The 26,190-nt window shown below is 33.3% G+C and overlaps 2 protein-coding genes across 2 annotated transcripts; both read right to left on the bottom strand.

Annotated features, from left to right (window-relative positions):
* Positions 1-2,067: 2,067 nt before the first annotated feature.
* On the bottom strand, positions 2,068-14,350 carry LOC148947961 (uncharacterized). The gene is made up of 3 exons (XM_089095153.1): positions 14,177-14,350; positions 6,811-6,975; positions 2,068-2,752 (listed from the first exon to the last, which is right to left on the bottom strand). Exons 1-3 carry the CDS (start codon positions 14,206-14,208, stop codon positions 2,638-2,640), a joined length of 312 nt encoding a protein of 103 aa, XP_088951279.1. The 5' UTR covers positions 14,209-14,350; the 3' UTR covers positions 2,068-2,637.
* A 4,185-nt stretch (positions 14,351-18,535) lies between these two features.
* On the bottom strand, positions 18,536-19,711 carry LOC148947962 (caspase-6-like). Its single transcript, XM_089096048.1, has one exon. The coding sequence runs from the start codon at positions 19,709-19,711 to the stop codon at positions 18,536-18,538; it is 1,176 nt and encodes a 391-aa protein (XP_088952174.1).
* Between the last annotated feature and the right edge of the window lie 6,479 nt (positions 19,712-26,190).

Below are 26,190 nucleotides of genomic sequence, written 5' to 3' on the forward strand. Positions count from 1 at the left end.
TGCATATCGATATGAAAAGGAAAGAAAGTGAACTTGACAAAAATAAATGCAGAATAAATAAAATAAATAAAAAGTAGATTTTATCGAATTGCATCATTAAAATCTCTCAACATTCATCAGCAAATGCCGTTGCCATAGTTACGAGCATTCGTCAGAAGTCTCGATTTTTCTGAATATCTCCCCAAATGATTTTTTACTTTTAAATGACTAATTCTGAAATTTATATCGATATGAAAAGGAAAGAAAGTGAACTTGACAAAAATAAATGCAGAATAAATAAAATAAATAAAAAGCAGATTTTATTTAATTGCATCATTAAAATCTCTCAAAATTCATCAGTGAATTCCGTTGCTGTAGTAACGAGCATTCATCAAAAATCTTGATTTTTTCCAACATCTCCCCAATTGATTTTTTACTTCTAAATGACTAATTCTGAAATTTATATCAATATGAAAAAGAAAGAAAGTGAACTTGACAAAAATAAATGCAGAATAAATAAAATAAATAAAAAGCAGATTTTATCGAATTGCATCATTAAAATCTCTCAAAATTCATCAGCGAATGCCGTTGCAGTAGTTACGAGCATTCGTCAGAAGTCTTGATTTTTTTAAATATCTCCCCAAATGACGTTTTACTTTTAAATGACTAACTCTGAAATTTATAGTGATATGAAAAGGAAAGAAAGTGAACTTGACAAAAATAAATGCAGAATAAATAAAATAAACAAAAAGCAGATTTTATCGAATTGCATCACTAAAATCACTCAATATTCATCCGCGAATGCCGTTGCAGTAGTTTCGAGCATTCGTCAAAAGTCTCGATTTTTCTAAACATCTCCCCAAATGACGTTTACTTTTAAATGACTAATTCTGAAATTTATAGCGATATGAAAAGGAAAGAAAGTGAACTTGACAAAAATAAATGCAGAATAAATAAAATAAACAAAAAGCAGATTTTATCGAATTGCATCACTAAAATCACTCAATATTCATCCGCGAATGCCGTTGCCATAGTTACGAGCATTCGTCAGAAGTCTCGATTTTTCTCAATATCTACCCAAATGACGTTTTACTTTTAAATGACTAATTCTGAAATTTATATCGATATGAAAAGGAAAGAAAGTGAACTTGACAAAAATAAATGCAGAATAAATAAAATAAATAAAAAGCAGATTTTATCGAATTGCATCATTAAAATCTCTCAACATTCATCAGCGAATGCCATTGCTGTAGTTACGAGCATTCATCAAAAATCTCGATTTTTCCAAATATCTCCCCAAATGACGTTTTACTTTTAAATGACTAATTCTGAAATTTATAGCGATATGAAAAGGAAAAAAAGTGAACTTGACAAAAATACAATATTTAACTGTTACATATTCCACACTTGACAGGGGATTGAAAAAACTGAAAGATACTCATTGGGGTGTTGGTTTGTTATTGACGACCAGTTGTTTGTGCAAGAAAGGTTTTAATCTAGTCTTCAAGATTAGACAAACGAAATTTTGATTTCAAAGGCTCGAAATTCCAACTATTTTTCTATCTAGAAAACAAGATATAACGAATCCTAACGCAGAAGGTATTTGAGACTCCAATATAAATCGATCAATTCAACTCATTCTGTTTAATAGGGTGGGTTCTAAATACCCCACGAACAAATATGTAACAGGATAGGTTCTAAACACCAGTTTAACAAAAAGTGTCACATCACGCTTTTGAAGCGTCACATCAACGCTTTTGAAGTGTCACTTCAACGCTTTTGAAGTGTCACATTAACGCTTTTGAAGTGTCACATCACGCACCCAGGCTGTATCGTGCGTAAAATTCGCATAACCAATGCACAATTTTGATTTAGGTTCATTTCGCAAGGTTCTTTTTCAGTGTATAAGGAATATCGTTTTCTACAAAATACTCCATCCCCAAAACGAGCAAGTTAGGAACATATAAATGCCAGCGAAAACTTTTAAGGATAAACGTGTTGTTGTTTTATCATGGAACGTAATTTTGAAGGAGAGTTTAGAGCAATGCACAGCTAACCTTTAAAAAAGTCAGTTTTCTTAACTTTAATTTATTTTTTTTGAAACGTGTGTATGTGCCAAATATTTCTAGAAAATCTTCATAATGACTCATATCAAATATATTTAATTTTCATTACTTTTTCCACATATATAACCTTTTTCTGTCATAACTTTGTCATGCAACAATATAAAATTCTAATATTTAAAAGTATCTCTTCATTCAAAATTAACAATTAATGCTGTCGACTTTAAATTTAGAGAAGAAAAATTTAGTAGCAAGATCGTTTAATTAGAGGTTTCAACGCTAATTAATATAATGGAAAGTTTTTTTCTTATTCATAATGTTTTTTTTATCTTCAGGATCGTTACCTTCAATAATAAACTATATCTTTTACGTCTCAACATATTTTATTCAGCGTTTTAAAGAAAACAGAAGAAGAGGATAGAAGTCCATGGCTTGAATGCAACAAAAGTCAACCGGTCTGGAGATTCAAATTTTGTTTCTTAGAAAAAGGAAAAAAACTGACCGAATTCGGCTGTGTAAAACAAGAAAAGACAACAATACAAATCAACCAGTTATATTGTGCACTGTTAGAACATGAATAATTCATTGTCATCAATTAGTACTTCCCTCTGCACCTATATCCAAGGACACGGCACTTTTCGCAAAGATGTTGTGGGTGCGCTTTAGATGGGTCAGAAACATCAAGGTCCGTCTGGTTTTTCCAAAGGTGTCTATAAATAAATTTGGTAAGTCATCTGATATATATGGTCAATCTAATAAGTAAAATTGATATGATCAGTTAAACAAATAACGCACCTTGAATTTTGCTCTAATTCCCAGCCTGTTTTTAGTTTGGAACTCCAAGGTACTTCCCTTACTCCGCTTCTTTTTTCGGATTTTATAAAAAGTCTACGTAATGTATCCATAAATACAGAAAAAATTTGTTGGTGATCTGACAAACCTGCTATACAGATTTTAAGCGCAACTAGGTGAACACGCTCAATCCTAAAACCTTCGACTTTAATCCAAAATCCTTACAAATTAAGCAAAATGGGAATATATTTGCATTATGTCCGTACCTATTTCGCATATCCCCTTCCCCTTTCGAAGAACCTCTTTCCCTAAGATTTTTAGGTAGCTTCATAATTTTTTCTAATAAAGTTTGAAATATCTCTGCATTTATGCATAATGATCTTCCAAAAAAAACTTTTACAAATAAAACTTTAACATCAAAAATCTCTTTCGATACATTTTTGTTAAGTCTTTACGAGTCGGAAAATGACTCACGGTTACAAAAAAAAAGCTTTTAGAAACGCATCAAAAATTTGTTTCAATAAATTTTGTTACGTTTTACGAGTTAATTGAAAAATTCGGAGGTGAGAGGGGTTCAAACCCGATAGCCATCCCCCCTTAAAACAGTTTTGTATTCTATTCATGTGTCCCATTTTTATTTATTGAAGGACACATTTCTTTTCTTCACTGTTTTCATTAATTATTAAACAATCTGCTGGCTAAAAAAAAAAAAATCTTTTCTAAGTGTAATTGCCAAATTTGCTTCCGTTCTAAGTCATTCTTTGGTTGCTCAAATGTAAAAAGGTAAACACTCCTGAACCAGAGTCTCATCTAGAGGAAAATTAAATTAAAAAAAAGTTTTTTCAACAGAAAATAAGGAGCAATATTGAAACTTAAAACGAAAAAAAATTATGACGTATATGAGGGGGGTCCCCCTCTCCTCAATACCTCGCTTTTTACAATTATGTTTGGTTTTTTGTTATAGTTATTTAAGAATAATTCCTGAATCAGAAAGGTCGTTTAATTAGAATAATTAGCTCTTTTAAAAGAACTAAAAAAACTTTACCGCAAATAGCAATGTATTGAGAAGAGGGCGACCTCCTCATATAGGTAATATTTTTTGTTCGTTTTAAGTTTCAATATTGCTCACTTATTTTCTGTTAAAAAAAAATTGTTTTTTTTGTTTAATTTCTGTTCGTGTTTTTATAAATAATGTTGTGAAATTTGTCATCCCCTTCATAGAAAATTAGCTTCCCCAACAAAAATTTCTCTATGAAAAAATCCTCCCCCGTCAACTAACCCCCCCCCATTTCCACCTGACAATTCCCCTCTGAAAAATGTATGAATACTACCCAATAACCAATATATACAAACATTGGGCAAAGTTCATAACTTACAGCCCTTCCTCCGGGGACTGTTGGGCTCTTTATCTTCGAAGACATAGTTATTAGATATTTTGACTAAGTTAAAAAAATGGCTATCTTAAAATTTTAATCGGGTGACTTTGGGGAAAAATTAGCGTGGGAGGGGAGCTAGTTGCCCTCCGATATTTTTGGTCACTTAAAAAGGGAACTAGAACTTTTGATTTTCGATAAAATGAGTCGTCTGGCGATCTTCTACGATTACTGGTTCAATACAATCACCCCTGAAAAAATAATAATAATAAATAAACACGCATCCGTGATCTTTCTTCTGGCAAAAAAACAAAAACAAAAAGCAAACAAAATTCCATATTTATATACATAGGAGCGTAAAACCTTTACGGTGGGGTTTTCCAGTATGCTGAATCTGATGTTATTGTTTTCGTTAAGATCACTTGATGTTTTGGGGGTGTTTCCCCTCGTTGTCAAAAATCGGTCAAATCTTTTAAGACTCGTAACTTGTAATGATGCACTCGTTACTGCAAAATTCATCAGAATTTTGATGAATTTTGCATATTTTGAATAAACATCAAAATTCAAATTTTTTGGTGCATCTATTGTTATCAAGACTAATTTTTAGAGTTTTGGTTACTATTGAGCCGCACTGTTCAATACAAATGTGGTAAGTTACCACAGTTCGTAGTAACTTACAGTTATCACGAACTGTTTGATTATTATATTAAATTCAATATATCAAAAAAACCATCTAGAAGAGGTTTCACGACCTATCTACAACAATGAAAATGTTCTTATTTTCAACTGCTTGCGGTAATTAATATATAAATCAAAAGAACGGGATTTTTCTAGTAATTCTAAATATTTAAAGTTCATGACGTTTAATGTTACCCACTAAAATCTACGGACCTGTGTAAACTTACCCAATTTTCGGAAAAGGGAAGAAAACACCACCAAAGGGCGAGTGATATCGAAGAAAATTATACTGTCAAATTTAGCAAATCAAATAAGCTTAAAGTATTGGTTTCAAACTCCTATCTATAAAAATGCATTTGTTTTTTCATAAAAGGAAATTCGTAAACTCATGTTTATTTTTTTACCAGTGGTAATAGTAAAAATGGTCACATAGCCTCACTTCATCCTAAGGAATAATTTGGGCTTAAGACTGCACTATAGACACTCTGGAGTGATAGCTCTCCTCACTTCTAGCAGACACATTTTAAGCTAATTTGTGCACCTTGTCATTTAGCTGCACCAAATAATCCATCACTGCTGCAAGGTAAACGGGCACCCCTGCACCAACTCGCTCTGCATAGTTTCTCTTTCTCAGAAGACGGTGGATCCTTCCTACTGGGAATCTTGCGAGAGAAACTTTTTTATTTTTAGTTAAACATTTTAATTTAAAGTAAGCCTTATGAGAAAAATTTGACCCTGCACCCCCTCCCCCCTTGATAATTCTTCAACGTGCTAGTTGCCCGATGAAGACTTATCTTTTCCCCAAATGCATGCGATAGAAATTTTGAGATAGCCATTTTTTTCAAAATAGTCCAAAGATCATGCTTCCAGGGTTGATACAACTCCCTGAGCACGGGGAGCAAAGGTTGTAAGATATGCTTGGAGATATATAAGGATTTGATGGAAGGGATGATTTTAAAATAATCAATTAGATTAACATACTTATATATACTTAAAAAGATCCTCCCTAAAAAACTTAAAATGTAAACCAAAAAATATATAAAATACATTTTCAATATAAACTCTACTACAAATCATTGCAAGACTGCACGAATTTAATTCATTACAAGAAATATGCTATTCAAATAAAAACTGAAACTTCAATCGTAGTCTATAAACTTCAGACTTGAATATGTATCAGACATTGATCCTCCCCCCTCCCTAATCACCCATAAAATATTCTAAGGGGTGTAGTTTTTCAGAGATGATTATAGATCCAAAATGATTATTATAAGAATATTTACCTTGGACACAGACAAAAAGGATGTGTGTGGGGGGGGTTTACAGCATCTCGATAATATTAGACAATCCTGAATTGGACAGATTATAGTATCAAACTGTAAGCAAAGCACGGCCCATTATAAATAAAACCAAAACTTCAAAAACAAAAATTCCATTACACCAAATGAATCAACAAAATTTACTTTTTTAAGCTGATACTAAATATACATTGCAGCACTAAAATTTATTTTATTTTTTAAAACGACTCGAGAGTATAAGGCTCATTTTGCGTTCATATATGATGCTTACGATACAATATTTATGGTTGTTTTGATATGCATTTCCTTTAAAAATATAATTGTCCTTTCAAGTGTTGCGAAAAACAGTCGGTAAAAAAAAACTTCCAATAATTGATTGGTTATATATATTGCTCTCAAAAATGCAAAACTTATAAACTTATACATAAACATTGGGAGCTGGGTAAGAGAGCCTCCCTTATACAGAAAAAAATTCTGGCTGTATTTCAAGCCGGTCTTCACTTTCATTAGAAAACTTGTTTCTTTATTTAAAACATTTGGAGACCGCTCTGTGCCTGTGCTCTGAATGCATGAAATACATGATTTACATTATTCAATTTATAATTACAGTTTGAAACAATAACCAACCTGTTTGTGAGGATAGACTTTAATTTTGCAGGAAATACAATCTTGTCCATAGTCTGCCCAAGAATTCGCTGAACACCATTTTCGATTACATTCTGGACATCTGAACTCCCCAAAACACCGTCTTTTGCCTTGATAGGGGGTAAGATTTTTACTTTTTGAAGGAGCCTACAATAAAAAGGCAAAAATATACTAAATACTACTAACATAGACAGAGACTAAGGCCCACAAACAAAAAAAAAACACCAACAACCACTTTTTATGTTGAAATTCACTGCCATGGACTGGTATTCAGCCATTCACTGGTATTCATTGAAGCCTAGGTCATCTGTGAAGAGGGATTGTCGAATGAAAGATCTTAAGCCGAACTGGCCAGCCTTGACAAAAAGCTAACAAAGAGAGAAAAAACTCAATGAAAAAAAAAAGACAAACGAGACTGCGGCCAGTAGCCTAGAGAGAAAAGATGAAAAACTAAAACAACGCGGATATTCCGCCTGTATCAAGCTGCTGTATGGAGTTGCTTTGGCGTTCTCATCGAAATAACTCTAATAGCTTCTTTTCCCTACGTGGATTAGTTGCTACAATTGTATTTTATTGGTGGTTTTATTTGTTTTTTGTTTTAATTTGTTTTTTTTATCTTGTTTCTCTTGTGCTGAAGACGCTTAGTTTTGATAGGCAAAATATCCGCTTTGTTTTAGTTTTTCATCTTTCCCTTCTACTGGCCGCAGTCTCCTTTGTCGTTTTTTTTTTCATTAATTTTTTTCTCTCTTGGTTATTTTTAAGAGGGATTGTAAACATCGTTATTGACTTGCTCTTGCAATAACTAATAACCTGGGGATACCAAAGGTTCGTGGCTATCCAAAACTAGAAAACTGGGGCATGTTTCGTCTGGCTTAGTATGTTTCACAAAACGCTTAAAAAAATCAAGGAAGGTGTTACTGTTGAGCCACCCGCTTTGGTAAGCTACACCTAGCATTCAATGTGAACCACGGTTTTCCGTACCACAGGAGTCATAGTGGAACCAGACCAATGTAGAAAGAATTTAAACAGTACGATCATCTCCTATCTTAACATTAGACAAAGCCAAACCGGGATGCTGCTTATCTGGAGAAGATATAAACCAGAAGACACATAAGTGATATTAGATTTTTAATGGGTAGGAACGTGTGTGGCTTCAGTATTCACAGCCTGGAGAAAAGAAAAAGAAATAAACGAATCGAGCGTCTATTTCCCAGCTGCAGTGTCTATTAAAATTTAGCCCTTGAAATCGCCAAATTTGCGAAAATTTAATCCCCCCTCCCCTTTACATATCCTGGATAGGCCACTCAGTTAAGTCATAAAACATACCTGTGAGTTGGGACATTAGCGAACCACTTCGTCAGCTCACCCTTATTTTTTGCTTTCGCAATCATGAATAATACGAATTAGCACCATTATTCAAAGTTACTCTAGTTACTGAGAAAAGAAAACTGGCTTGTTTACACCTGTTGTTTTAACATTCCATATCATGTTAGGCTTGAGCTATCCTTTGAAACATGAATTGACACTCAAAGTTTTGTCAAAAAAAAAAATTCCACTACGACACGATTAAAGCCAATTGTTCTTGCTGGGCTGGTTACTTCGGGAGATATAAGTAATAGATCCTCATTTATCTTTAAAAGTGGGGTCATCTTTTTATGCGCTTTGTTTCTCAGACCAGTCTAGGGGAGTAACGACGGAGTTTGCGTCTGGGAAGGGGAATATATATATATATATATATATATATATATATATATATATATATTTTATCTTCACTGCTTTAAGTCTATGATTCATATGAGCACATGCTTCCACCTTCTTCACTTCTTCTACCTTGAAAATCTGACGGTTATGTTTTATTTCCTTCACAAGCAAATAGTGCATTGTCTTTACCTCATCTTTGCTTCCTTGAGTGACACTTGTCCTCTTGATTCTCTTGTCCTCTTGAGTATTGAATTTTTTAGGGGAGTAACGACGGAGTTTGCGTCTGGGAAGGGGAATATACATATATATTTTTTTTTTCTTCACTAGTTTAAGTCTATGATTCATAAGGGCATATACTTCCACCTTCTCCACTTCTTCTACCTTGAAAATCTGATGGTTGTGTTTTATTTTCTTCACAAGAAAATAGTGCATTGTATTTACCTCATCTTTGCTTTCTTGAGTGACACTTCATGCTCTTGTCCTCTTGAGTGTTGAGTTTATTAGGGGAGTAACGACGGAGTTTGCGTCTGGGAAGGGGAATATATATATATATATATTTTTGGCTTTACTGGTTTAAGTCTATGATTCATAAGAGCACATACTTCCACCTTCTTCACTTCTTCTACCTTGAAAATCTGACGGTTGTGTTTTATTTTCTTCACAAGCAAATAGTGCATTGTCTTTATCTCATCTTTGCTTTCTTGACTCACACTTCATGCTCTTGTCCTCTTGACGCAGTCATAGTGTTGAATTTTTTAACACCGAAGACTACTGAAGCTCTTCTGATTGATGTCCTCATGTACCAAGAGGACAAGCTTTTGCGCTGCCGGGGTAGTGGAATATCAAGGGGTGGTTAACGTAAATGACACTTAACATTCTAAAATCTTGAATAGCAGTCCTTAGAATTTATGATATGGTTCACCTCGTCGAGTTAAATTAGATTTGGAAACTTGTTAGAAGCTGTTATCTAAACTGGCCGGGTTCAAATACTGATCGTTGAACCCTTTTCAAGTTCAAACTTGCACTACTTGTTTATTCATTAATGTTACTGCAAAATGTATTCAGCAGTAATCTGTTACCAGGGGAAGTTTGATTTAAGATTGATTGATTGATTTAGATTGATTTAAGCAGCTATTTAACTTCTTCAGCTTTTACGTCCTCGCCATTTAATAGCCCCATTTTGCTTTAACTAATTTTACCCCGGCCATTACAACCCTAATAATGACTACTAAGGAGGTAAGAATAAGGTAAACTTACAAAATCGGAAAAAGCAAGAACACATTTTACTTTTATTATCTGATAAAAGAGTCCAAGTGGAGAGACAGCTAGTATATGGTGTAAAACCACATATACTAAGTATATAATAATATATGTGGTGTTAGCAGGTCATATATTAAGGAACCACACGTCAACTTAACGTCATATCAAATAGGTAGCCCTATACTATAGATTCACTATGCTAGAGGAAGTTTTTACCGTCTTATTACCTAGTTTTACATCTGGGCCGAGATTACTTCCTATACGATTGAAAACAAGAAATTCAGTTCTATAATTGATATTTCAAAATGAAATATCAGTTCTTGTTTGTGTTTTTAGCATATTAAATAAAGAAAAACAAGCTTTTTTTTCTGAAAGTAAGGAGCAACATTAAAACTTATAACGAACAGAAACTATTACGTATGTGACGGGGGTTGCCCCTCCTCAACACCTCGCTCTTTACGCTGAAGTTTTTACTTTAGCGTAACGCTAAGTAACGCTTACGCTTAACTTTTAAAAAAGCTTCTTATTGTTATAATGAAACGACCCCCTGTGTTTCAGAAGTCGTTCTTACAGAATTTGGATAAGATTCAAACTTTAACTTAAAGAGCAAGGTATTGAGGTGAGGGCCACCCCCATCATATACGATCGATACGATCACCCCTGATAAAAAACAACAACAAATAAACAAGCATCAGTGATCTTTCGTCTGGCAAAATATGCTAAATTACACATTTTTGTACATAGCAGCGTGAAACCCCTAGATTAGGGTTCTCTGGTATGCTAAATGTGACTATGTCATTTTCATTAAGATCACTTGATGTTTTGGGGGTGTTTCCCCTCTGTTTAAAAATTGAGGAAATTTTCTAAGGCTCGTGACTTTTGATGGGTAACGCTAAATTTGATGATTTTTACATATTTTGAATACACATCAAAATTCGATTCTTTTGAAGATCCATTGTTATCAAGACTCTGTTTCTTAGAGTTTGGGTCCTATTGAGCCCCATCGCTCCTTACTTACAGTTCTAACAATTATTTTTGACATCAATATATAAATCAAAAGAACAAAGTACCTGTAGAAAGGGGTAACTTTGAACGTTAGGGGTAACTTTGAACAAAATCAGTAACAAACATTTAGCGCTCTCTATCGCAAAACGGTGGAATTGCTCGTTCAAACTTATTACTAGATTATTGCTAGATGGCGTCTGAATCAGTTGGTAGTTCTTGAAATCAGCATCGGACAAAATCTTATCTTGTTAATTGCAAGAGAATTTGAGCAGTTCAAAAATATGAAAAAGTGCTAAAAGTAAGTTACCCTTTTTAACTTAGATAAGCTAAACTAGGACTTTCATTTTGACATTTTTCTATAGCTGAGGAGCGGAATGGTTAGGTTTTCTGGTAAAATCTCTTCCTAATTCCATAGGTTCAATATGGCGGCAGTGTTCAATGTTTCCCGCAAGTATTTTGTTTATTTGGGGTAACTTTGAACATTTGTTCAAAGTTAGCCTTGTTTAAAATGAGCCTACAATATGGATTTCAATCTTCTGTGCTGGCCAATTGTTAAAATTTGCATTGAATTGGTGTAATAATAATAATAATTTATTTTTAACCCACTTTTAAGCAAAACAAGTGGAGTAAATTACACTAAAAAGATTACACTAAAAGAGGTTGCTCTGCTATTCAGACCTTTACGAAACAATTGCAAATCTGTTGATCCAAGGAAAACGCAAATCAAGTTCAGCTGTTAAACTTGGTTTTAGCTACTGATTACATTTTGGACCACTTCCTAATTCTTTCAGGCCTACTTTTGTTTCTTCTTTGATGGAAGTCCGTTAGCAATCAATGGGAGTGGTGGGGTAAATCTCATATATCAAAATTGAAGTTTCTGTATTACCTTGCTCTAATAGAGCTTTCATGAACAATTTGAAAGAGTTGTCTTTCATAGCTTGCTGTGCAAAGACAGCTGACAATGTAGATAAAAATTGGTGGGATTTTCCCCGTCTCTTTTGGAAAAACCTACAATTGCAAAATTATTTGAGTTGTACATATTATTCCTTTGAAAATTTTGGTTTTATTTCCTTCTGGTTTCATCGTTGCCAAATACCCCTCCAGAATAATGAATGGAACAAAGGGAGCAATATCCCTAATGATATGTTGAAATGCAGAAGGCAAACTGCTTCCACCATTCATGTGCTATAAAGCTGAGGGCATGTTTAGCTCAGGGCATACAGGAGGTCCTAAAAGAGCTCGATATGCTCTATATAAGTCTGGATGGTTTGAGAGCAAAGTTTTTGAGGAGTGGGTTTATGTTACTGGCACTCCCTCACCTGAAGAGGAGGGCGGAAGTGAAAGTTTTGTTGGGTGACAACCTGTCTTCCCACTTGCTTGCCAAAGTGTTGAAAGTCTGCAGAGAAAACAACATTCGCTTTGTATGCCTCCTCCCAAACGCTACAGATATACTGCAACCAATGGACGTTTCTTTTTTCGCTCCAATGAAAAGAGCATGGAGGAAAATGCTTGATGATTACAAAATGGACAACCCAAACGAAACCACAGTAAGAAAAGACAAATTCCCCCAGCTTTTAAAGCTACTCCTGGAAATTCTAGCCGCAAATTGAAAAGCAACTCTTAAAAATGGCTTTTCCAAGTGCTTTTCACGCTCCAGAGTCATCCAGGATCACCCACTATAGCCCAGCATACTCCGCACGAGGTGGCGAACAACGTCAGCAAAGTTTTATTGGATGTCCTGCAAGCCCGCAGATTTAAAAAATATGTGAGGAACTTCACGCGCAAACGTCTTAGCGTCGCACCAGGGAAAAGTATTGGAGACGCAGAGGATTCAAGTCATTTAAGTTGCGAGTCCGACACGACTGACGTCCCAACAGGATACGAGAGCGAGTCTGAAATGGAAGTTGATGAGTCGGCGAGCGCTGGGCTCTCTATGCTGTCGAGCGGGGAAGTAGCCACAGCGGGTTCAAACTACCCACCAACCTCCGTGGATGGACGTTGGTCCATCGCGAAGTTCTTCATGGGCCGTATTTACAAATATTTTGCAGTTTAGGAGGTACAAGCTCCTTCCTCTTACGGCTTGCTAAACGTGATCTGCCAGGGAAAAAACAAGAATGGATCCTTCTATTTTTCCAGGGAAATTCGTATGCTCATGTCTATTTCTTTTTTATTTTTAACAGTGGTAATAGAACCAAACCAAAGGTCCAAAAAAATTAATAGATGGTCACATAGCCTCACTTAGTCCTAAGAAATGATTTGGACTTAAGCTTGAACTATATGCACTATGGAGTGGCAGCTCCCCCACTTCTAGCACACACATTTAAATTTAAAAATAGTTAATTAAATCAATATACTTTATATATATTAAATATACTATATATACTAAAGGAGACAGTATTTGTGGAGATGAACTGGTCTCCTTTTCAAAAATATTTGCTCGAAGGCCCCCCTCTCATTTCTTGAAAAGATAAACAATAAAATAAATAAACTATGTTTCCAATGTATGCTCAATTATAAATCATTGCATGACTGAATAAATATAAATCATAACAATAAGGGTGCTATTCAAGTGAAAACTTAAGCTTCAATTGTAGCATACAAACTTCAGACTTATACATATCAGAAGTTGACCTCCCCCTCACCAATCACCCATGAAATATTTCATTGGGTGTAGTTTTTTTCAGGGATGATTATCGTTCCAAAGCCATTATTATAAGAATATTTACCTTGGATACAGACAAAGGGTATGTAGGGGGTATGACAGCCTCCCCAAAATATGAGACAACCCTGGATTAAGCAGTTTGTAGTAACAAACTGTAAGCAAAGAAATATCTCTTGTCAATAGAAACCAAAACTCCGAACAACAATAAAATTTCCATTACACCAAATGAATCAGCAAAACTTACTTTTCAAGGTGATACTAAATATACATTACAAAACTAAGATTCAGTTTTATTTTGCACAAGGACTCGAGAGTATAAGGCTCATTTTACATTTATGCATGATACTTATGATACGATATTTATGGTTCTTTTGAAGCCCGTTTTCTTTAAATATATAATTTCCCTTTCAAATGTTTCGAAAAGCAGTGAGTAAAGAAAACTCTTCCAATTTATTGATTGGTTATATTTTATAATATAAATGCAAAACTTATACTAAAGATTGGAAGCTGGGTAAGGAAGCCTCCCTTATATACAGAAGAAATTCTGGCTGTTTTAGGCTTTCAGTCGCTCTTCACTTTCATTTGCAAAATTTTTTCTTTATTTAAAACTTTTGGAGACAGCTCTGTATCTGTCGTCTGAATAAAGGAAAGCTATAATTTGCATAATCCAATTTACACTAGAACTTTTAAATAATAACCAGCCGGTTTGTAAAGATATACTTTAATTTTGCAGGAAGGACAATCTTCTCCATAGCTCCACAGTCCTGACATCCATTTTCGGTTACATTTTAGACATCTGAAGTCCTCAAAACGCCGTCCTTTGCTGCTATCAACGCCATAACCTGCTGTCACCCCATATTTTGTAGGTTTCGCAAGATTTTGACTTTTCGAAGGAGCCTACATTAAAAAGAAGAGCCGAGTTATACTAAAACCTACTAACAGACTAAGACTAACAGAAAAAGATACAGACTAACAAACAAAAAAACAAAAACAACCAGTTTTTATGTTGAAATTCACTGCCCTGGACTGGTATTCAGCCATTCATTGAATTTCTTTTGAGCAGGGGTGTCATTTGGGGGGGGGGGGGCAGTTGCCCCCCCCCTAAATAATATGGAGAAAAAATTATTATACATCCCATGCCCCTTGCCTATCCTGATATAGACCCCTCTTACTCCCCCCTCTAATAAAAATACTGGAGATTTGACCCTACTTTTAAAGTACATACTTGAAATAGCCTAGGACTCCTACCTACAAGGGTTGAAGCCTAGGTAGGCTATGAAGCGGGATTATAAACAGCGTTATTGACTTGCTCTTGCAAAAGCTAATAACCTGGGGATACAAATGGCTCTCGTGGCTATCCAAAATTAGAAAAATGGGGCATGTTTTGTCTGGTTTTGAATGTTTCAAAAAACGCTTAAAAAATTCAAGGAAGGTGTTACTATTGATCCAACTACTTAGGATAGCTATACCTAATGTTCCTTATGAACAATCGTTTACCATACCACCGGATTCTTTGCGGAACTAGGCCACTGTAGAGATATTTAAGCAATACGATCATCTCTTATCTCAACCATTAGACAAAGCCACACCGGGATGCTGCTCCTCCGGAGAAGATATAAACCAGAAGAAAAATAAGCGATATTTGATTTTCAAATGGGTAGGAACACGTCTCACTTCAGTATTTACAGCCTGGAGAACAGAAAAAGAAATAAGACGAATGAAGCATCTAGGAGATAAGGAAGAATGCAATATGTTGAGATGAAAAATAAAAAACAAAAATAATTGGTCTGGCCGTAATAATACAAAAGGTAAAGATGACATTGGTTTGAAAACGGAAAGAAAAAGAAAGAATGAATATAAAACTAAAATAATTGGAATTATAAAACAATAATATGGAGATACGTACTTTACGGGTTACAAACCAAAAAAAGTTTGGTTCCAGGATACAATAATAACTTTGAACTGAGATGAAAAAAAAATTTGGTTCCAGGAGACAAAAAGCAAAACTAATTTTAAAATTTTTATGTATTTTTGTAGTTTAAATTAAGAAATTGCTATTACTGGTTAGACATCATAAATATTTTTGCAGTTTACATAATAACTTTAGCGACCAAAAAAGAAAATTTTGGTTCCAGGAGACAAAAAACAAAACTAATTCAAAAATTGTCAGGTATTGCTCTAGTTTGAATTAAAAAATTAGTATTATTGGTTAGACATGATAAATATTTTTACAGTTTATATAATAACTTTAGAGATTCTGAACTCAAAACTAAAATAAAAAAAAATTTGAACATTTCTCATTGGAAATATAGGACAACAATATAGAGATACCTACTTTACGGGTTAAGCCAAAAAAAAATTGAACTAAGATGATATAAAATTAATGACGTAAAAAATGGTGTAGCGAGTCAATTGAAGCAAAAGGAAAACCAAACTAATTTTTAAATTTTCAAGTTTTTTTCTGGTTTGAATTAAAAAATAGAAATTATTGTTCAGACACCGTAAATATTTTTGCACTTTGCAGGTAAATAAAATTATTTTGTTTACAATTTTCAGGAATTATTCTAGTTTCAGTTGACAAATAAGATTTTTTTTTCAAGGAATCGAGCAGCTAACTAAGTCCAATATATACAATGGTATGTTCTTCGAATGATCTCTTTTAATTAGGTTCCTAGCTACTGCTGCAAACCGGAACTATTAAAAAAATATTTTATCTTTAATTACAGAAGGAACTAGATGTAGCAAGTTTTACTATTGAGACGAGTCGCTCTTACTATACAACATACATTTCAAAATTCAAATATCTTTGAAAAGACTGCAGTATGAAAATACATCAAAAATGCATTTTTTTGACAAAATTGATTCTACTTTAAAAAGTATTTTATTTTTAATTACAAAAGGCACTAGATGTAGCAATTTCCTTTAAAATGAGCTATTATACTGCTCTCTATGGTTTTCCAGTGCTCAGCTAGCTGAGGAGAAAGAAAAAACGGAAAGAAAAAAATATCCCGTTTGTGGAGAATAACGTGGTTAAAGTAAATTTTCTTTATTTTTAAGCCAATATATTTTCTTTGTTATTCAAGCCAAAGGGCGGTAAGTTTCCTTTATAGGGGTTTCGGACAAAGCGGTTCTAATGGTGTACTTTTTGTTTTGATCTAACTTTTTTTAAGGAGTTAGGATGAATTTTTCTTTACATAGCTCTAATATAAAACTGTGACGACTATCATTATTTATCTAGTTGGGTTTCAGACAAGGTGGTTCTAATGATGTACTTTTGTTTTGATCTGAATCTATTTTTAGGAGTTCTGGGTTTTTATATTTCTTAACATTGGACGTGATCGTCTCTTACTAGGTTGCTAGCTACCACTGCAACCCGGAATTAATACATACACGAAAAAGCCTACGCCCTTTTCTTCTTTGATGATTACAAACAGGAAAAACAAACGGCTTTTCCTTCTTTGGAATAGTAAGAGACGAACTTCAAAGATTCAGGTAGCTAACTTAGACCAATGTATATAATTGCTTGTTCTTTTAATGATCATCTTTTAATGTAAAACCAGCACTCACCCAATTGACCCAAGTTCAATTCCCGCAATGAGAATTTCTTTACCTCTAATTATTTCTTAAGGAAAATAATTAAAATAAATTTATGTTATACTATCTTATCTAAAGACAAGTATGTGTTGCATCATCATCTGCATAATAAATCCTTTTAATACTTCGGTTACTATGGGTTACAGTTCGTAAAAAACCAGGCTACAATCTACGATTATAACATCATTGATCAATCTCTGATATGATTCCATCGCATCAGTTATTTATAATATTATTTAAACTAAAATTGAACCTCGTATGACGTCGTATATAAAAAGACCTATTTTTCTTTTCCCTGTTGCATGAGTTGTCGTTGTTTACTATAACATAGTAAAAACTACAATAGGCCTTAACTCCTAAAAATAGTTAAATCAAAACAAAAAGTACACTATGAGATCCATCTTGTCCGAAACCCCTATATATGATTTACTATAATTAACAAAATAAACCTGATTACAAACAGGAAAAGGCCTATGGCTTTTTCTTCTTTAAAACAGTAAGAGACGAACCTCAAACAATCAAGCAGCTAACTAAGTTCAATATATACAATGGTTTTTTATTTCAATTATCGTCTTTTACTGCAATTTTGATATACATTCTCCGATGGTACAATGGTAAGCATGCTAGTGGTTATGATAGTTGGCATTCATCAAGATTGGCCATAAAAATGCCGTTTTAGTGGAAAAATTGATTCTATTTTAAAACTAATTTGTTTCTATTTCAAAAGATTTTGAACCCGATTAACTTCCTTTAAAATGAGCCATTGAACAACTATTTGCGATGATCCAGTGCCAAGATATCTGTGGAAAAGAAAACAAGAAAAAAAATATTTAGGCAGAATTCTGTAGTAGCTGCCACTTTTTATAGTTCCCTTGTTGTTCAACCAAGGGACAGAAAGTTTCCTATACAGGGTTTTCGAACAAGACGGTTCTATTGGTGTCCTTTTTGTTTTGATCTGACTCTAATTCTAGGAGTTATGGGTTATTATATTTCTTAACATTGGACGTGATCTTCTCTTACTAGGTTGCTAGCTACCGCTGCAACCCGGATTACTAATGCTAAACAAAATATAAACGAATTAAATGTGAAATTGAAGGGTAATTGTTCACAGCAATGTTTTTTTTTGCTAAATATGAAGGAATTGAATGTAAAATTAATAAGTCTTAATTAATAAATTAATAGGCAATAAGTTTTTGTTATATGCTGAAGAGAAAAACAGATTTATGATCCTGTTTTTATCTCATAGATCTTTTTTTATATGTGTGAAAAGAATTTGCCAAAATAATGTGTCCTTGAATATTATTTAGCTTTTGTTTTTACTGCTATTCCAGGATTAAATTGTCTCTATTAAATCATGCCTAAAATTGCCTGAATTTAAGCATTTTACTTCTTTTTTAGTCTTTTTGGTTCGATTTTAGTTAATTTTTAGGATTTTTCTTTTTTATAGCTTTTTCTTCGAGTAGACTTAGATTAACTCGAACAAACTTACGCAAATGGAATATATTTTTCACAAATATTTTTACAAAGAGATTCCTTTGTATAACCAGTCAGTCTTGCTTTTTTGAAATTTTCACAACATTCTGCCATTAAATCTGTGCTTACTTTATCATCATTGAAATAAATCTTTTTGGTTAGAGTACTCTTATGCGTGGGAATCTGTTTGAACGTCAGCCATGAAGGAATATAATACGAAAGAGTCTCCTCAGTCTGTTGCATTATAGATTCAAGGTCTGTTTTAGAATATTCCCGTGTTATTGTGTCACAGAAAGCCTTGATGTAGTATCCTCCTGTTTCAAACCTGGGCTCAATTGGGCAGAGATAGGATATCATTCCAGGTGACGTAGAATACGAAACAAGCAAATCTGGGATCCGTAATGATTGTGGTGACGCGTTACTCCTACACATTTCAAAAATAAAAATCTTTGGTTTCCCTTTCAGCGTTTTGTTCTTTGAGATTGTCTTCCAGTACACATCTACTGGGAGACTCTGATCATACGTTCTCAATCTATCTTTTCTTCCGTGAGACATGGCTACGAGGAAAAAGCAATCAAAATCTGAGAAGTCGGTTTTGGAATAGTTTTTAATCACAGTTTTAACTTTTTCAATGCTAAGGTCAATAAAAACTTCAACATTGAATCCTGTAGCTTTTAACACCAGTCGTAAATATTCTACATCATTTTCTGATCCTATTCTTTTTTCATACTGTGGAGAATGTGTGGCAAAATTAACATGATTAAATATCAAAGCTTTTCCTCTGTTCAAGTTTGAGAAGTTGTACTGATTCCCGTCATCAGTTTTGATAGTTTTGTCTACTTCCAGCATTTGGTTTTTATGTTTAGGGTTAACTTTTCTCCAAAACCTTAGTCTGCCCAATTGATTCTGAATATAAGAGACATCTGATGTTTTCTTTACTTTGAATGTAAGCATCTCTTTTATTTGTAGAAAAAATTTATTTTTCTTCTTCGGCATTTCGTCTTCGTTTTCGACATTTTGTTTTTGTAGCACTTGAGGTAGTTCAATGTCAAAAAACTTACCTTCTTTTACTGCATTGGGAAGTGTTTTATTTTCTTTGGATTTGATAAAAAATACTAAACAAGCCTCTCTTAAACAATAAATTACAATCAACTTGAACAATAAGATTTTTAGCTTTATAAAGCTCATTTTCATTGTCTGAATATTTTTTCATAGCTTTATTTCTATTGCTTACTACCATAATGATGTAACGAGTCACTTGAAGCAAATGGAAAACATAACTAATTTAAAAATTTCCAGGTATTTATCTGGTTTGAATTTAAAAATGTAAATTGTTGCTCAAACACCATATATATATTTGCAGCTTGCAGTCAAATAAAATTATATCATTCAAAATTTTCAGGATTTGTTCTAGTTTCAGTTGACAAATAAGATTTTTTTACGTCAATTAGTTAGAACCTAAGAAAAAGCCAAACTAATTTAAAAATTTTTAGGTATTTTTCTCGTTTTAATTAAAAAATTAAAATTATTGCTACGACACCATAAATACTTTTGCAGGCCACAAATAAATAAAATAATTTTTTTTAATTTTCATGAATTAATCTAGTTTCAGTTGATAAATCAGATTTTTGTGATAACCCTAAAGGAATTACTGCATTTTACATAAACAAACAGGAAAAAGCCTACGTTTTTTTTTTATTTGGAATAGTAAGAGACGAACCTCAAAGAATCTAGCTCAGTCTAATTTACGCTAGCTCAGTCTAATTTACGCAATGGTTTGTTCTTCTAATGATCGTCTTTTAATATAATCTTACTAGGTTGCTAGCTACCGCTGCAACCCGGATAAATGCAGATACTACTGAAACCATGATTTGTTATTATTGTCCGTGTTCATCTTTTTACTAGGTTGGATCTACCACTAATTTTACTGTGGTCTAGAGTTTGTTCTTTAATGTAATCACAAACAGGAAAAAACCTAAGGCTTGTTCTTATTTGGAATAGTAGGAGACGAACTTCAGAGAATCAGGCAGCTAGCTGAGTTCAATATAAATGTTTTCTTTACTAGATTTCACCTATATCCGATAAAACTTACATAGTACCCATTAGAGTTTAAACCAAAAAAGGATACAATAATAATTTTGAACTAAGGTGAAAAAAAATTTTGGTTCCAGGAGACAAAAACAAAACTAATTTTAAAATTTTCATATATTTTTTTAGTTTAAATTAAGAAATTAGTATTATTCTTAGACATCATAAATATTTTTCAGTTTACATGATAACTTTAGCGATTATGAACTGAAAACTAAACTAAAAAAAAATTTGAATTTTTTCTTTGGAAAAATATAGGACAACAATATAGAGATACATACTTTATGGGTTAAGTAAAAAAAATGTAGTTTTTAGTCAAAAAGTTGATTCTTTTTAGAAAAATAAATTATTATAAACAGCACTAGATCTAGCAATTTCCTTTAAAATGAGCCATTGAACAACTCTCTACGATTTTCCAGTGCCAACCTATCTGTGGAAAAGAAAAACAGAGAAAACAAAATGCTGTTTAGGTAGAATGCTGTAGTAGTTGCCACTTTTCTTGATTTTCAAGCCAATATATTTCCCTTGCTGTTCGAGCAAAGGGACAGAAACTTTCCTATATAGGAATTTCGGACAAGACGGTTCTAATGGTGTACTTTTTGTTTTAATTTGACCCTATTTTTAGCAGTTATGGGCTATTATATTTCTTAAAATTGGACGTGATCGTCTTTTACTAGGATTTTTGATAATAAAGCAAATTTTCTCAGGGTCATAACTTTTGATGGATAAGAGTAAACTTATATATTTAAAATCAGCATAAAAATCCGATTCTTTTGGTGTATCTCTTTGATATTAAAATGAGTTTCGGTTACTATTGAAACGGGTTGCTCTTACTATACAGTTCGTTACCACGAACTGTTTGATTAGTTGGAATAGTAAGAGACGATCCTCAGTGTGGCATCGATCCTTTATGTTAAGAGGAAATAACCTATGACTTTTTCATATTTGTAAAAGTAAGAGACGAACCTCAGGGAATCTAGCAGCTAAGCAACTCCAGTATATGGTGTGGTTTGTTCTTTACTGGGTTTCAGATAACTCTAAAGCCTTGATACTGATAAAACTTACAAACTCTCCATTTTTAATTTACTGTGCTAATCTTTGATATTAATATTTCAGTTACCTCTACAATCATGATACAGATGAAACTTTATTTACATCCTCAGTATTGTACTATACCCCTATTACCCCAGAAAAGCAATTTTTCAAAAGATGCTTGTATTCTCCTAACTTTTAGTTACTATGTGCCGTGGTTTGTTATATATCCGGATTGCAGCGGTAGCTAGCAACCTAGTAAGAGACGATCGCTTCCAATGTTAGGAAATCTAAAAAAAAACATAACTCATTAACATAGTAAAAACTACAATAGTCCTTAACTTCTAAAACTATTCAGATCAAAACAAAAAGTAAACCATTAGAACCGCCTTGTCCGAAACCCTTATATAGGAAACTTTCTGTTCATTGGCTTGAAAAGCAAGGGAAATGTTTTGGCTTGAAAATCAAGAAAAGTGACAGCTACTACAGCATTATGCCTAAACTGCATCTTTTTTTTCTTCCACAGATAGTTTCTTCCAAAGATAGCTTGGCACTGGAACATTGTAGAGAGTTGTTCAGTGGCTCATTTTCAATGCAATTATTGGGGTTAAAAACTGTTCGTATTAAAACAAATCTACTTTAATAATTAATTTTTGAACGAAAAACGGCATATTTCATGTTAAAGATTGATCAATGACGTCATAATCGTAGGTTGTAGCCAGGTCGTCTCTTATCCGGGTTGCAGCGGTAGCTAGCAACCTAGTAAGAGACGATCACGTCCAATGTTAAGAAATATAAAAACCCATAGTTCCTAACAAAGGAATCAGATCAAAACAAAAAGTACACCATTAGAACCGCCTTGTCCGAAACCCCTGTAAAGTAAACTTTCAGTCCCTTGGCTTGAACAGCAAGGGAAATATATTGGCTTGAAAATCAAGAAAAATGGCAGCTACTCCAACATTCTGCCTAAACGGGATATTTTTTTTTCTTTTTTCTTTTGTTTCCAGAGATAGCTTGGCACTGGAACATCGTAGAGAGTTGTTCAATAGCTCATTTTAAAGGAAATTAATTGGGGTAAAAATCTATAGTAACTAAAATAAATTATTTCTAAAAGAGAATAAATTTTTCCACCAAAAACTGCATTTTTGATGTCTTGTCACACTGCAGTCTTTCAAACATAATCGTATACCAGCGGTAAGATTTGAACCCACGCCTCCGAAGAGACTGGTGGCTAACACCAGTGCCTTGGTTTACAATAAAGAGCGACACCTAGCCCATGTTAACTGAAACATAAATAGGGATTATATAATTTCTATCAGTATCATGGCTGTAGAGATGGCTGAAACCTAGAAAAGAACAAACCATTACAGTAAAGAACATTTCATGTTAAAGATTGATCAGTGATGTCATAATCATAGTTTGTAGCCAGGTCGTCTCTTACTATTCCAATTAAGAAAAAGCCATAGGCTTTTTCCTGTTTGTAATTTCACATCAAACAAAGAAGAGATTTCATCCTATTACAATAAAGAACGACCTCTTGCCTATACTAATTACAGTAAAGAACGACATGACCATGCTAACTGAAATAATCTAGTTTACATTAAAAGACGATCATTAGAATAATAAACCATTGCACACATTCAACTTAGTTAGCTACTTGATCACTTGAGGTTCGTCTCTTACTATTTCAAAGAAAAAAAGCCGTAGGCTTTTTCCTGTTTGTAATCAGGTGTATTTTGTTAATTATAGTAAATCCTATAAAGGGTTTTTGGACTAGGGTTATCTAATAGTGGTTTTGCCTATACTAAATTTTATACCCCACTTAATTATAGTATAGGTTAGTAATTCCACAGATAGCTTGTTACTGGAACATCGCAGAGAGTTGTTCAATGGCTCATTTTAAAGGAAATTAATGGTATTAAAAGTCTTTTGTAATTAAAAGAAATTATCTTTAAAATACAAACAACTTTTTTACGAAAAACTGCATATTTCATATTAAAGATTGATCAATGACGTCAAAATCGTATACCAGCGGTGGGATTTGAACCCGCGCCTCCGAAGAGACTGGTGGCTAACACCAGCACCATGGACCACTCGGCCATGCTGCCTCTCATAACTATCTATGAGAATCCGGGCTGCAGGAGTAGCTAGCAACCTAGTAAGAGATGATCAGTCCAATGCTAAGAAATATAAAAACCCAAAACTCCTAAGAATAGATCAAAACAAAAGTACCTCATTAGAACCACCTTGTCTGAAACCCTACTAGATAAATAATGAATGCCGTCATAGTTTTATTAGAACTATGACGTGAATAGAAAATTATATTAAAGGACAATCATTAGAAGAGCAAACCATTACCTATTTTGGACTTAGTTAGCTGCCAGATCTTTGAGGTTCGTCTCTTACTCTTCCAAAGAAGAAAAAGCCTTTGGCTTTTTCCTGCTTGTAATCAGGGTTTACATAATCAAACAGTTCTTTGTATTTATGAATAGATTCAGTATGAAAAGACATTTAATTGCCTAAAGAATAAGAACCTTGTAATTGCACAAATATTTGTATATATTTTAGCAAAAAATAACAACAATTCCAAAACCTTAGAAAAGCAAACCAAAAGTTTGAAGCTTAATAGAAACCTCTGTAAGAAACCGGACTTGCTTTAACAATCAAATATCTTTGAATAGACTGCAGTATAAAAAGACATTGAATTTCGGAAAGAGCAAAAGCTTAGTAGAAATCGTTGTTAGAAATCGTACTTGCTGTAATAATCAAATGTCTTTGAATAGATCCGGGTTGCAGCGGTAGCTAGCAACCTAGTAAGAGACGATCACCTCCAATGTTAAGAAATATAAAACCCCCCAACTCCTAAAAAAAGAGTCAGATCAAAACAAAAAGTACACCATTAGAACCGCCTTGTCCGAAACCTCTATAAAGGAAACTTACCGCCCTTTGGCTTGAATAACAAAGAAAATATATTGGCTTGAAAATCAAGAAAATCGACTTTAACACTTTATTCTCCACAAACGGGATATTTTTTTCTTTCCGCTTTTTCTTCCTCCTCAGCTGGCTGGGCACTGGAAAATCATATAAAGCTGTATAATAGCTCGTTTTAAAGGAAATTGCAACATCTAGTGCCTTTTGTATTTAAAAATAAAATACTTTTTAAAGTAGAATTCAATTTTGTCAAGAACATTGCATTTTTGATGTATTTTCATGCTGCAGTCTTTTCAAAGATATTTGAATTTTGAAGCAATGAAATATTTCATGGTAATGAACTCTATAGTAATAATAGCTACTTGTCTCAATAGTAACCGAAACTCCTGGAACCAAAATTTTCTCTTTTGGCTTAATCGCTAAAATTATTATGTAAACTGCAAAAATATTTATGATGCCTAATCAGTAATAGTAAGTTCTTAATTTAAACAACAAAAATACATGAAAATTTTATAATTAATTTTACTTTTTGTCTCCTGGAAGAAAAATTTTTTTCATCTCAGTTCAAAGTTATTATTGTATCCTGGAACCAAACTTTTTTTGGTTTGTAACCCGTAAAGTACGTATCTCCATATTATTGTCTTATAATTGCAATTATTTTAGTTTTCAGTCCAGAATCGCTAAACTTATTATGTAAACTGCAAAAATATTTATGGTGTCTAACCAATAATACTAATTTTGTAATTTAAACAAGATAAATACCTGAAAATTTAAAAATTAGTTTTTTTTTATGCTAGGTTTTAGATACTCGACACGGGGTATTGTGTACTTAATAATTTTAAACCTTGAAAAAATATGGTCTCACTTTAAATGAAAAAAAGAAACAATAACCAAAAACAATATCAAAATAGAGCAATCCAAATTTTTACAATAAAGAACGCCTCCTAGCCCATGTTAACTGTGACACTAATAGGGATTATGTAATTTCCATAATTACATTAAAATAGGATAATTGGATTAATCCGGGTTGCAGCGGTAGCTAGCAACCTAGTATAGTCCGGGTTGCAGCGGTAGCTAGCAACCTAGTAAGAGACGATCACCTCAAATGTTAAGAAATATAAAACCCCCCAACTCCTAAAAAAAGAGTCAGATCAAAACAAAAAGTGCACCATTAGAACCACCTTGTCCGAATCCTCTATAAAGAAAACTTACCGCCCTTTGGCTTGAATAACAAAGAAAATATATTGGCTTGAAAATCAAGAAAATAGACTTTTACCACGTTATTCTCCACAAACGGAATATTTTTTTCTTTTTTCTTTTTCTTTTCCACAGATAGCTTGGCACTGGAACATCGTAGAGGGTTGTTCAATAGCTCATTTTAAAGGAAATTAATTGGGTTAAAAATCTATAGTAACTAAAATAAATTATTTCTAAAAGAGAATAAATTTTTCCACCAAAAACTGCATTTTTGATGTCTTTTCACACTGCAGTCTTTCAAACATAATCGTATACCAGCGGTAAGATTTGAACCCACGCCTCCGAAGAGACTGGTGGCTAATTACATTAAAAGGCTATCATTGGAATAACAAACCATTGCATACATGGGAGTTAGTTAG

This window comes from Artemia sp. Qi Xiang Cuo, chromosome 10 (assembly GCF_049724085.1).
Source record: "Artemia sp. Qi Xiang Cuo chromosome 10, ASM4972408v1, whole genome shotgun sequence".
Taxonomy (NCBI): Eukaryota; Metazoa; Arthropoda; class Branchiopoda; order Anostraca; family Artemiidae; genus Artemia; species Artemia sp. Qi Xiang Cuo.

Coding starts and splice junctions, on each gene's coding strand:
- LOC148947961 (XM_089095153.1), bottom strand. CDS start 14,208: ATGGAGAAGATTGTCCTTCCTGCAAAATTAAA. Junction 6,976..14,176: donor GTCCTTCCTGCAAAATTAAA/GTATATCTTTAC, acceptor TTTTTATTGTAG/GCTCCTTCAAAAAGTAAAAA. Junction 2,753..6,810: donor AAGTCTATCCTCACAAACAG/GTTGGTTATTGT, acceptor ATTTATTTATAG/ACACCTTTGGAAAAACCAGA.
- LOC148947962 (XM_089096048.1), bottom strand. CDS start 19,711: ATGAGCTTTATAAAGCTAAAAATCTTATTGTTCAAGTTGATTGTAATT.